The 14170-nt window shown below is 41.3% G+C and overlaps 1 protein-coding gene across 4 annotated transcripts in view; it reads left to right on the forward strand.

The window, feature by feature from the left end:
• LOC135918181 (adhesion G protein-coupled receptor L3-like) overlaps positions 1–14170 on the forward strand; it is a 127887-nt gene that overhangs the window by 67676 nt on the left and 46041 nt on the right. For all 4 annotated transcript variants that reach the window (XM_070532193.1, XM_070532190.1, XM_070532192.1 and 1 more), the window contains exons 9-13: positions 2023–2242; positions 2946–3031; positions 5782–5823; positions 5932–6145; positions 13882–13976. In XM_070532193.1, the coding sequence (XP_070388294.1) occupies positions 2023–2242; positions 2946–3031; positions 5782–5823; positions 5932–6145; positions 13882–13976 (657 nt within the window). The remainder of the gene's footprint in view (positions 1–2022; positions 2243–2945; positions 3032–5781; positions 5824–5931; positions 6146–13881; positions 13977–14170) is intronic.

Consider the following 14170-nt stretch of genomic DNA (forward strand, 5'->3'; position numbering starts at 1 on the left):
TTTCTTTTTACCACTTGTTTATTTTTATTTGTACAAGTACCTGCAGCACCACAAGGGCATTATTGCAGAGGGGGGGGGGAGCAATTGGAGGACAATGAACATGTGACAAGAACTTAAAACTGCTAAGCACAGGGGGTTAAAAAAACACAATACGTAACATCGATGAGTCATCTCGGCGGCAAAATGGTCTTCAGTGAACTGTGGTGCAAAATTGCAACACAGAAATGGAAAGGGTACACTATGGCATGAAGCACAATACCAGCCAAATTATATAAAGTAAACAAGATGATATTATACTACGGCAGACTGCGTGACAATAAAGACAGAAACTCTGAACACGCTTTAATTTCACCGATGATCTTTGGAAGCCTATTCCAGTGTGCGGAAGCATGCGAAAAAAAATGAATTACAGTAGACATCAGTACGACAGCGCATTTCTAGAACTTTCAGCTCGTGATCACATCGTTTAGAGATGAAGTGGGGAGGGAGAATGTACAAGTTCTTATCTATTCCTGTGAGATCAGTGTAAATTCGGAAAAAAAGTTCTAAATTTGCAGTTATTCGGCGGTGTGCTAGTGTTTTCCAACCAAGGTCCTCTTTCATGTAATACTGCTACGGAAGTTATAGTTACCAGAAAATCATCTTGCAGCGCGGTTTTGGATGCGTTGAAGCTTTTCTAACTATCAGCACAATCAGCCAGTGAAGATATATCTCTGAGGACTACTAGAGCAGTACTGCATAAGTGTCTGCATTATATAATTTCATTTCTCGGACCCATAACTAGCCTACGGCTACGGGTCCAAACAGTACTGGACACACTTTTATTGTATTTTCATGGAAAAATAAAGAATTTGAATTTGAATTTGAATATCTTAATAGTGGACATTAAAAAGAATGCAGTCCTTATGTCCTGAATTATTTTTAAGATATTAAGGCAGACTTTGTAAGACATATATATATATATATATATATATATATATATATATATATATATATATATATATATATATATATATATATATATATATATATATATATATATATATATATATATATATATATATCTTGTATTCCACTCGTGCCGTGCTTGACCCAAAGCGTACGCGATCGAACAGTTAACGAGCATGATTGGTTCCATTCCCAACTCATAAGTGCAATTCGCTGTGATGCAATAAACCAGTCCAACAGCAATTTGGCTGATATTTAGGTGAGTGCAAGAGAATATCGCATGCCATACGATGACCAAAGTTGCATTAGTATTGTAGCAGCATCGGCGACGAGAAATATGAGAACGGCGGCTGGCTAGGGACAGGCCATTGCTAGGAAGCGAAGCGGGCGCCTGGCTCAGATCACGTGCGGCCCGCGCGAGGGCCATGATATTCATCCGCCGAGGAATGACCGTCAGCTAGGGCCTTCTGTCCAGTAGAAATATGTTCCTGTTTATTTTAGCTCATCGTCATCACTGATTTTGCACGCCGCAGTATGCTCTATAAGGCATGATTGCAGGGTTTTTCGCGCCGCCTGAGTACGCTGCACTAGTTAAATGTTTCTATGCAGGCTTTGAGCAACAATAAATGCCGGCTTACATATCCCTCTTAATTAAGGTTACAGTTGTTCTGGGAAGGAAACACTAGTGGGATGGAAAAATGATTAATCTGTATGTACACCCAAACACACACACATACACAGGCACAAGAACACAAACGCGGGCACATAGATAAACACCTGACACGCCGTACGCGTTGCACCGTTTATCATAAAGCTTTTCAGGGGATATACATCTTGTTCTATAACCTGATGGAGAAATTTCGAAAATGCGTTTTGTCTTTACGCCTGGCAGGAAACTAACACCATGCTGAATACTCACGTAAAAAGTGTTAGCCGAGTACTTCTTGCTGCTCGTTTCAAGGCAACGCAGTTCACGGTGATTATTGGTCAACTTTCACGCATCTTCTCCCATCGAGCTACGCAGCACAAGCGTTGTAATTTCTTCTGGATTTCTGTTTTTCTTTTCATTTGTAGTTTACCACAGGTCACAGTCCTGGATGTTTGACTACTGTGTTCCGGAAGGCCGTACCTTTAACATGGCCGCTGGCTCCCGGTTCTGCAGTAACCACTCCATGCATTTGTTGAAAGGAAGAACGCTGCACGAACTCTTTTTCGTCTACACACGCATTGACAACCAGCCTAGGGATGCGCTTGACAAGTTCCTCATATGGGAAGCAGGCAGCGTGTTCATAGGGCAAGAAGCTTTTCTTTTTCCTTACGGCAAAGTATACATCTTTACGATGATTGATCATGTGTGATCGTCAGAATTTGTGAGCGTGTGCAGCTGTATGATGCCGCACACCATGGGGCGTAGCTGCTTCCACCGAAGTAGGGCCGGTGTTACCGAATTCGAACTCGTAATTTATTTCAGAATTGAAGTGCAGAATAATTTGGAGTAAGATTTCTTTTTTTAATGTACGGACTTCGGGAGACCAGAAATACTGGCGGGTCGTTATGTGCACCACTAAAAAACAAAAAAACGAGTATTTATTGGCAATAATGTTTACTGTAAGTACGATCGTACTCACGGCATCTTGATATTCTTTTACTTGGCGAAATGTTATTGCATTGCTGGCTACCAACAGTGAGTAAAACCAAATGAGCCTCAAGCCCAGAATTAAGCGAGTCATTCCCATGCCCTAGAGACTCCACTGCAACAAAGTGGCGCTAACTATGTGTCTGCTGTATAACTTGGTAACTTCGGGGTTACAAGAGCTGGTCTTTAGAAAAGATCGATACGGCTATGCATGCCACCTGTGAAGACAAAGAGATCAGATTTTATCTTAGCGGCAAAACTACGGTGCTCATTTTTCAGTATCAGTGACTTTTAATACGTTGTCTTTCACGTTAAATAGTTCCCCTTTGCTCAAAGTGCAGTTTTTTTTCTTCTTTTTTAGGCGTACTACATGCCGTCCTGTCAGCTTTTTAGCATCTCCAATTACAAGACCTGTACGAAGCTGCCAGGAAAAATTGGGATATATCTGTAAGTTGATGCAAGAATTTATAAATTCCTCGGGCTGTATTGTCAACCGTATTGCCCACATTCTGCCATTTACCGCATAGTATTATTCCGTATTTAAACATCAAAAAGCCCCAACGTTGCCTTTCTGTCAATGAAAGCAGCGCTAATTTGTCTATACGTGGCGTTCTCACTAACAATAAGGGAACTTTTGGCACCCTAAGATGGAAGCGATGGATGGTAGACAGTAAATATTTGCACGTTTACCTGTTTTGACAGTACTCAGCAAACAGAACTGAGTACGTGTTGTAAAAGAAGGGGAAGTTCGAATTTGTTTAAACACAGGATACTCCATGTTATCACAGCTCGGGAAAACGGTCGAATATATGACAAATAAAAATCGGGCAGCACAATCATGCTCTCTAGCTGTAATGCCCGATGCTACGCCTGATGGGTTGCGCACACTGTAATAGTCGCGTTCACATATTTCTCAATACACCCTTTTCTCGTTAGGTACAGAAGCCTTGAAGGGTGTTGGTTTTGTCCCCTAAAATAGTCGAATAAATTTATAGGCCAATAAACCGGTCGTCTCCATATACTAAGAAGGGGTCACCTGATAGCACCGTTCCTTTACAGTAAATCACACTTTCACGCGCGTTCCTAAGACATGAACGCACCAAGAGCATAATCAGCACGTTTCGGTTCATTTAAAGCTATACAAAATAGTCTTTTTTTTTCGAAAACATCTTTATTATAACATGCGGGCCTATGCGAATACATAATTGCCAAGGCTCGTACTTGGTGAAGCTGCCCACGTGCAGATAAAAGCACCACCTGTGCATTCAGGTGTGCACATAAGCACTCACTTGTGGTGAGCTACCCGCTTCATTGAATGCCATTCCTCAGCAGAGCGCCTGTAAACTTGCCCGAGATCATGAATTTGCCACAAACTTGGGCAGGTGCAGTTTATTGTAAATAGGCATGCTTAATAAGTCCTTAAACGTGCGCGTACACAGAACTCAGTGGGACACTCGTTTCTTTTGTTTCACATAAACTGCAAGCAGCCCCTCCGTGTTTTCATGATGGAATTATCTGCAGCCTCTCGGTCCTTTCGTTTGAAAGATGTAGAAACACCGCAAGTATTCGAAAATAAATATTTTGTTGTTGTGGTTGTTGTTTTTACCATTTTAGTGTAATATATTCCTGCAGATGCCAATTCACGTGAGCGCATCTTTGTGTGTGTGTGTCAACATCGTTATCTTCCCTCTCACCCAGCACAGAGAAACCAACACCTTGCAATGCCAACTGTGAAGCTAGCAGGTTCAGTTAGCAGTTCGCACTCTAATTCAACTGTCAGTGGACATTAAATAGCTCGTGCGCTGTTACATTGGGCGATCTCAACGCTTGCAGTATACAGCAGCTGGCCTAGTCATACATGAGCACTGCCCATACATGACGCGATTCTAACAGCACCGATGACTACCATTTGCGTCTGCCTTACAGGTACCACGACAACATGGTTTTGATAGCATGAACGCTTTCTCATTGAAGAGCCAGGAAATGTTTTTTGCTGCTGAGGTGCGTTGAAAAACGTTCGCGCCTCTGCTACTTTAGAGCTAAGGATAGGGTTCACACAGCGTTCACAATTTCTCAGCGAAAATTATAGCGACGTGCATGAAAAATATTGTTGGTTTTGATCAAATTTGCAACAAGCAAGTTCCTTTATACAGCAGGCGTCAGGGCCTTTCACGCTCCTTTTTTCTGCTTATATTTTGTGCTACCATAGGGCAAGCTAGATTTCAGCTAAGTCCAGTGAAACTATCTAGGAATTAAAGGTATCTTAGATATATCATTTCTGAGCGCTCCAAGAGCCCTGCAGAGGTCCAAAGAGGTCGCAAGAGACCTTTATTACTCGCCTAATTTCGCTCCAAAATTTATAAAGACGACATGTTGCGACATTCATGGCCTGCCGATGTCTGAAAGACAGGTTGAATTCTGTCGTTGATGATTTTGAGCGCTTTCAAAGCAGAAGTGATTTTATGAGAACCCTTCTGGACCGATTTGAATGACATTTCTTGTGTTTGAAAGAGAAAGTTAAATTGCGGTTGCTCTAGGAAGCAGAATTTTCAATTAAGGCATGAAACTTTTTATAAAATTTGCCAGAAATCGATATGTATCACAAACATTGGAGCGGGAAGCTTACAAAACCCCAACTCTGTAACAACATTAGATATCAAGCGCACGAAGCTTATATATGAATTTGCTGCTTACGTGACGTTGTAAAATTGCGTAAGGGGAGTTCGCAAAAGTCTTACTGAGGAATTGGTGGCATATTTAAGAGCGTTGCATATTAAAATGATTTTGCCTTTTTTAGGTCTATTAGGTGCAGTTTACAGAAGAGTCGCTTCTTATTTCTTATTAGAGAGTTACAATCTTGATGCTGGTGCTTTCGTCACTTTTTTTTAATATATGAACGTTTTTGTAAAAACAACTGACAACCTGAATTAATAATCTGATTCTAATAGTCCCTCCATTATTTTTTCCCCCTCATATGCGAGAAACCTCATCAAGCTTGGCACCAGGGGTTCCGTGTATTTAGATAAAGACACCTCAGCTCAAGCTTTCTTTAAGGTGTGCATGTTAAAGGCCGAGAAGTTCTGCAGGATGCATTGAAAAATGCGAACAATGACAAGACAAGACCATAGTTTTTATAAGATCAGAATTGTTTGCGATGCAAGCCTAAAGCTACATATAGCGGCATTTCCCGGTTACAGGTAGGCGGTCGAAGCCGCCGGAGACTCATCGCTTCAACTGCGGCAAGTACTCCAGCTAAATTTTCGAATGACTCTGTTTTACCTGCAAAAATTTGCGGCATCGATGGTAAGCGTAATATTTTTCACATTTTCTTACTTGCGTGACAACAGAAAATGTGAGCAGGATTCAAACGACCCGGCCTCCAACGTGCGAAAATCATTCTAAATTGCCCTACGAAGAAAGCGTCAAGGCGTGCAGCGCAGTTGGTATGAACCTGCTGCCAGAGGGTTTGGACATAAACACTTACGAAAACCTACTGATGGCCTACGGAAATAGCAGGCTCCACTCTGAGGCAGCTGTGTACTGGCTTAGTTCTGCGAAAAGGTAAGCACAACATTTCTTTTTTTTTATACGAAGCTGTTTGTGCCAAGAGCTGGAAGCATTATAGGCACGTTGTGCTGAAGCTTTCCACAAGGACAGTGGCGTTAGAACGCAACACCTAGAGATCGAGCCGTAGATGAAAAACGGGAGGGGCTCGATGTAGATTTCTCATGCTACCTCTGATTCACAGTCATCATGAGGCAAGAGTTTCGGACATCTCGAAATATCTCAGTGTGCATGCCCCGCACATGAGGAAATGCTTGCGATGTATGTCAGAAGAGCGCTCTCTCCCGAACATGAACTCAGCAAAGCTCGGTTTACCTAATGCTCAGAGGAGCAGCGAAGCATGGGTTGGTGTAGTTTGTAATGCCGTCGTTTCCTTTTCATTGTATCCCAAGCGGGGAGAGGGGAGGGTGTAAATGAAAGCATCGTAGCGCCTCCTGGTCAGTGCAAGGTGCTTATAGGCGTATCTTCACAAAGTCCCGGACCAACTGCTTCATTGATGTATTTTATTTTAAGTGAGAATTCGGACTATGATTGCGTTGGTGTGCAGGAAAATTTTCTAATGTGTGAGTTATTTAGTCGATAAACAACAACTGCTTGACTTTAGTTTCTTGCCTGATGTCACTGAGAAAAAAAGTAGTACCTAGTACCCCTTTCGATGTGTCTCCACTCATCACATATAAGACGCAGTTTGAGGGAGACACGCGAACGCCCTTTTGGCAAAGTATCCTGGGACTATCCGGGCTATATAAAAGGTGTTTGCATAACTCCTTACACAATAGTCACGCAGGCTCTGTTGTAGTAGTTGCCTGGACTCTCTTAAGAAGGCCCCAGGGATACTCGATTGAAGTGCCGCATGACCACTGCTGAGGAAGTCATGTAATTATTTTAGCTGAGTCAAATGACTCTAGCAGAGACTGTCAAGCTATCTTTAGTGCGGGTTGCATGATTCTTGCAAAAAGAGTAAAGTAACTAAGCTATGGGATTCTTGCTGGAAGTGTCAGGTCACTTTTCAAAATGAGTCAAATTACCATTGCAGACAGTGTCAAGTGAATTCCCAAAATAATCAAGACGACTATTGTGTGCAATATATAGGCAAGGCACCTCAGGGACAAAAAGTGAATATGCCGTCACTCATTGTTGTTGTCTTCTCGAATGCCAAATGTACTAGGCATCAGAATATTGCCATGAACACCGGACCAATTAAGTGGAATCAATGGTCAACCAAGCCAAACATTCTAAAGAAGTATTCAGTATGCACTATGTGACTACATATGCATGGCACCATGATGCCACCCTCAACTATAATGCCATCCTTAAATAATATGTCACCTATGCAAAAAGCGCAGTTCAGAAAACACAGTTGTCTTCTACAATTGGTTGACAGATTATTACGCTAAACATATTTTACAGTTTTCTCTGAACTTTTCTTTTTGGAACCTAACATTTACCCTTCTAAATAAATAAGGTACTCATTAATTATGACATAGGGCTTGATTTATGCAGAAAGAAGGCATGGATAATAAGGCAGGTTAAGAACACGATTCTTATTTAGATTACATAATCTGTGCATTACAAAACGCCTCCTGACGGCAACTAGTTGGTATTCGATAATCCAATTGCACATTAAAATTGGCTGCCTTGGGTCATAGTATTCTTGTAGGCACTTCCTCCACGCAACTCATGCTTGTTTCTGAACTTGAGCTGAGTATTGATCTCAAAAACATTAAAACATTTATGAAGTTGCGCATCCATTTTGTTCCTTCATACAATAGTCCATAAAAATGAAGAACGGATAATATCTCGAAAATTACAGCAATATGTAGGTGATATTTCACTCCACATTGACATATTTGAAGACAATGTATACTAGATCACACTTTTCATAGAGACTGCAGGGAGCCCTGCAACAAAGTTTGCAATAAAGCAAGAACTCTGGTCGATATAATTAAAATATCACACGTGGCTGCATTTTGTTATGAAAATGATCGCGCATCAGCGATGAGCACAAAGAAGGAAGCAGGATGGGCACTATCTCGACTGTGCCCAGCTGCAATCACGCAGATGTAATACAATACAATTCGCATAGTGCATGGTGAACTGAAACTTAAGGCACAAAAGAAAAACGACTGCTGAACGAAAAAAAATCAGGACACTGAAGTTGTTTAATTATACGTGAGCATACCTCAAAATTTCAGTTGGCCCACTCGCAAATTTCAAGTTGGCCCACCCCCATAATTCAACTTGGTCCACCTCCAAATTTCAAGTTGGGCCACCCCTACCGTAGGCTCCCCCATGCATTTTCTATGGAGCCCTATGTATCCCTATGGGTATGCATAAATGTGATCGTATGGGTATTCTCTCTGATAAAGTTTTTTGTTTCAATCACTTATATAAAGCCATCAATCATCTACGTTTACACTGTAGCAATGGCTAAATGTCTGAACGTTGCAAATTACGCGTTTTTGTGCAGATACTTTTCGTCTGATGGACAGATTTTTCTGGGGTACTCACCAAAGTGTGCTCATACATTAAAAGAAAGCTTGTGAGGAAGGCTTCTTCTACTCGTCACAAGTCACCGTGTACGATCATATTATGTGCGAGCCGTAATCTATCCTGAAAAATTACATAAATTAGTTTGGTCAGGTGCCATATTTGTTTGTCGCAAGGAAAAAATTCTCATAATTTACCTTGTGTCTGTTTTTTTGTTTTGTGAGCAGCGATTAAAAAATGCCAGCTACCCAAAGTTTGCATTAATGAGCACACGCGGAAAGGTAGCAAAGTGTGCAAAGCAAAAGGTGGGCGAGAGGATAAAGAAACAGAACGGAAACCTAATTTCACCATGATCCCACATATCCACAGGTTTTATAGCAATTTGGAAAGAAAAAAAACAGTGACATTCCCGCTGCCGTATGGGAGGTGTGTTTTCAGCACCAAATAAACTGGGTAGCGTCTCATCCAGAATACACAACAAAGCAGAAAGGTAGGATAGAAACTGCAGCGTAAAGTTACGCACAAAACCTGTTGTATTTCATGCGCCACCAAAGTGACTTTTCAGTTGTTCTGTCGTGTGGGAACGCATAAATTTGGCAGATGGGCCATTGCGACTATGATAGGCGAAGAGAACACCACAGGATGATATAAATAAAAAACAAGGGCTTCTCGCTTCTCATTTGTAAGGTCTGTTTGTCATTGGCTGATTGCCTTCGCGAATAGTATATCCTACATTACTATTGGCTGGCACGACCGCTTTTAGCGTAAGAACGTTTCATCGATAGGGGCCCAGATATTGATAGTTGGTTGCACGCTACATTGGGTGGATGTGTATCACTATACGACAGAACTACCTGATAGATAAACTTGATTTCAACGCTAAAAGAATTAAACTCGAAGCTTAGGATATTAAGATGCGGGGACAACTATGTATCAGTCAACTTCCTCTGACTCTCAATGATATAGAAACTGTGTTTTTTCTCAATACGCACCGAGGCAAGTAAATCACTCATGCCTATAAAAGAAAAAAGAACAGGCAAAATCGCGAGAATATGATACGTGCAACATACAAATCTGGCAACTCGCGCAACTTATTTATGTAGTTATTGAGTATGAATTACAACCGATGCACAATGTTCCTTTACAAGACGACAATGTCTTTACAATGTGCCTTTACAATGTCTTTACAATGTGCTTTTACAAGAAGAGAAGCCTTGGACGATTGATCCTTTTTGTTTGTGGCTTTCAGCTTTTCATGAGCACATGCACATTGTGCGTTACAGCTGCGTGAAGTTGTGAGTTAGCATCAATCCTGTTTCCTAGTCTTTGTTTCGCACAATGCTCTTTGTAATTTAAGGTTACCAAATAGCCTGATTGTAAGGTCTGTTAGCTGTATTTGATACATACACACTGCCAGATTTAACTGTAGATTACTAATGTAAGGGGCTGAGCACATAGTTTTAGATTTCAAGAGAAAGCGCCAATTAGGCAGAACAAATGCTGAAGACAAAGCAATCCACGAATGTCTGTTATCTTTGTTAATTAATGCAATGTACTAGCTCTCTCTGCAACATATATCTCCATTACCAAAAAAAGTAGACTGACAAAAGGATAGTTGGACAATACTCACAACAGTGAGAATGTTAGAATCTGAGTGATAACTGTCGATGTGCTCTTAAACAAGAATACTCTAGTTGAAGCTTTAATAATATCAGCAGACATGTTGACATTGTGTTATTGAAACTGGTAGGTGCTGAATGTATGGTTGGTTCGTAAGAATCCTCAGACTGGCAGCCTTGAAATATTTGACCGCTAACTTGGGGGACCATACACTGCTGTTTCACATATCACTTTGCCACAAAGCATTCTGTAAGCGCTGTGAAGTTATTCTCTGTTGAACAGAAACCTGTTTCACTACTGATATTGTGGATGCGTATCTCAAAACTGGTGCTAGTGTAAAAATTCTTACAAAGCACAAATTCTTTAATACTGTACTGTAAGTAAGCCACTGCTACAAATTTCACTTAGAAAGAATTGTCGCGTTTTCTTGAAGCAGTCAAGTTCAACAATTAGAGGCAGTCACCGCTGAAACACTCAATACACAAGACTAAAGGACTAATGATATCGTGGCAAGACGTACGTGTCGATACAGTGATAATCGATTCTGAATTTCCAGAGAATTTCTTTTTTCATATTGGTGAAGTGATACCAATGTCACATTCACAATGGTATTGTACTTTTTACACTGTCGTCAGAGAATCAAACACCATATCATTTGTGTATTTGTGTAGAATAGGGACCACGTTATATCTGAAATACACAAGAAGTTTGAGCCATGCAGGCAATTACAATATTTCTAAAAGAATTAATGATGCAAATTTTCCGCGGCTTTGAAAGCGTATTTTACAAACCGCTCTAGATGTTTACCCAATGTAAAGAAAGAACTGAGTGTACCAAGTAGTGCTTATTTTGAAGAAATAAGCCCTATATTACACGTAATTCGTGAGCAAAGTTTCAAATGAATTAGCTATTCATAACTTTCGTCGAAAATTCTTTAGGCAAGCACTTCAAAGCGTTACATGGCCCTGATAAGCTATTTTTTTCTTGCGTCCCGCCATCGGACACTAGGAAACACATCATAGCGAGTTTGCATTTGATGAAAATGGGGTGCAGGTTAACTGTAATGCGTGGCGAAACTCTTAAGTTTTGTTTTGAGCCTATTTTCCTGCTTTCGGGACTATGCGCGTAGCAGGTCTTCCGATAAACTCGGAGAACTAAGTAAGTCAATTTCTTTGTGTTTAGTGAAGATAAATGGAAGGTCATGCGTCATGTGTTGGCAAATTTAGAAGTATGTGGGTCAGTAGATGCCTTTGCAGTGACTTATCTATGTAAATGTTCCGGAGTGTGCTTAAGGAGCTGCGAACAATTAGCCTGCCGTCTTTGGAGAAATATAACTTTCACTGAGATCAAATTCGGGAAAGATAGGGAAACACTATAGCTAATGGGCATGTCAAGTTAGGTGCGGGGGTGGTCAAGTATGGTGTATGCTAAAAGATGAAAAAAGAGGTACCAGAACCGTTACATGCAGGCAATGCTGCAAACAGGTGAGTCAAGGGGGCAACGTATTACACTGTGTGGTTTAATTGCAAGCACCCGAAAGGTTTAATGCAACTTCACGAAAGAAACAGCTTCACTAGAAGTTGTGCTCTGATTCTGCAACGTCGCACAAGTCTGCTGTCTCTCTAATCCTCTCCAATGATGTGTCGCTAAGGCAGTGAAGAACAACATAGAATCTTGAAATGTTATCTGCATTAGACACAAGGGGTACTCTTCATAATGAGCCTGTACAGTGCGAGAGGCGAAAGGGGAAGGAAACCAGATGATAGAAGCGCTGAATTCCAGCTGACGATTTATTGGTGTGCATGTAGTATGTATCCATGGCTTAGAAGACATTAGACGAACAATTTTATATGAAGATTAAGACAACTAAAAACCTCTTATCAATCACTGTCGCCCGCTGCGCATGCTTCCTTCTTCCAAGAATCTTATTTCCTTATCAGGTAGAGCTACCGAAAGCTTACTGACACATGCGCCGTGGTGTCCATCCATTCGTCCTGCTTCGAAACTCACGCGTGTTTGCTCTTCCCTAAACTTGCAGCTCATTTCGGTCCGCTCGAAATGCGTGGTGCTTTGCGCAAGTTATTTCAGTTGGCGCACAGAAACTGCCTTGTAAGGGGAACACAGGAGTCAACGCAACGTAAATGACAGAACTTGGTTCATGGACTGTGTACAATATACCATATACATGATTGCCATGTCTTGCGGCTCGTCTTATGTAGAGCAGATGGGCAGACGCCCTAATGAGCGCCTGCGCAAGCACGCAAATTATGTGCGCAACGGAATGGAAGGTTTTCTCGTTTTGCATTCCAGCACGTGGGGCTGTACCCCGCACTTCAAGTGGACCGAAGTGGGTGGCACGTTTAGAGAGGAGAAAACGTGTGATTTGCGAAGAAGCACAACTGACTAGAGACCACTGCGCACGTCTTGGGAAGCCATCGGTAGCGGTATTCAATAAGGAAATAAGATTCTTGGAAGGAAGAAGCATGCGCAGCGGACAACAGTGATCGATCTGGGGTTTTCAAGTTGTATTTTCATGTAAACGTTTTCGTCTAATCTTTGGTACGCCTGTATTAATACTGCGTACCTACCAATACATCGTCATTTGGAAGTGAGCGCTTGTCCCCTCTCATTTTCATCCCCGTGTTGCCTCTCTAGCTGTACACACTTATTATGGATTACCAGCTAGCACATTCAGCCACCGTGCTAGGGTCGTTTCCGTCGGACGTGACGCCTTGTAAGAGGTGAAACTTCTTTAGTGACTCTTGCTTCGTAATAGGACGGTAACAAAACATGAGTCAACGTCGATTCACGTAATGGATTTTTGAGACGTATGTACATCGGTGACTGAGTGATATATACGCAACAAATGCTAGAGATGACAAAAAACAAATAACCTGAAATCAAAGGAAAGTGTTTGATGTATCCAGCCCGATTGCCAAAAAATTTGCGTAATTAAAAAACGACGCTTTTACAAAACTTACCGCATTTTGCATTGGTATGTGTACGTAAAAAAGTACCAATTTCTACTAAGTATTATTTGTGACTATTGATGACAGCATGTTTCCTCTCTTTTGTAGTGGCTCTCGACATAGCGCCAAAAGGGAGGGAAAGCAGCCTCAATAGGCAGTACCACGTCAGCACACCACTAAAGTTAAATGGGAACAGTTAACTTCAGATTGATTGATCGATTGATTGATTGATTGATTGATTGATTGATTGATTGATTGATTGATTGATTGATTGATTGATTGATTGATTGATTGAGTGAGTGAGTGAGTGAGTGAGTGAGTGAGTGAGTGAGTGAGTGAGTGAGTGAGTGAGTGAGTGAGTGAGTGAGTGAGTGAGTGAGTGAGTGAGTGAGTGAGTGAGTGAGTGAGTGAGTGAGCGAGCGAGCGAGCTGGGTATCAATTAGAGAGGTGGGAAGGCCGTGTCTCCGGCTACTTCATTTCACTTATACAGGGCTGAAGAGCTAGAAGTTATTTATTGATTATTCCTGTTTCCACTGTTTTAAAGAGATCCTTTCTTATAATATCTGGTGTTTCAGAGTATTCTTATACCGGCGAAACATATTTCCTTCACCACCGCTGCCATGCATTTTTCATATCTTCTCATTTTTTCCTCAGTGACAGCAACCACTGCATGGCACTCGTTCACAACTATACCGACTTTATACTCGATGGAATAAACTGTTCCACGAAGCTACGTTCACTCTGTGTCTGTGAGTATTTCTCGTGGCTTTGAGAGAATAACGCAATTTTGCCCCAAATATCGCATTAACATTGTGTTTAAACATAAAGACACTGTGAAGATATTTTTCGTTTATTTTTACAGAGCTATTACTTTACAATTGGCGGCAACTGCTCCAATAGTTTCTATATTTGCAGAGTAACGTGTTCTCAAAAACGCACTTGA

Source organism: Dermacentor albipictus, chromosome 1 (genome assembly GCF_038994185.2).
Source record: "Dermacentor albipictus isolate Rhodes 1998 colony chromosome 1, USDA_Dalb.pri_finalv2, whole genome shotgun sequence".
NCBI lineage: Eukaryota > Metazoa > Arthropoda > Arachnida > Ixodida > Ixodidae > Dermacentor > Dermacentor albipictus.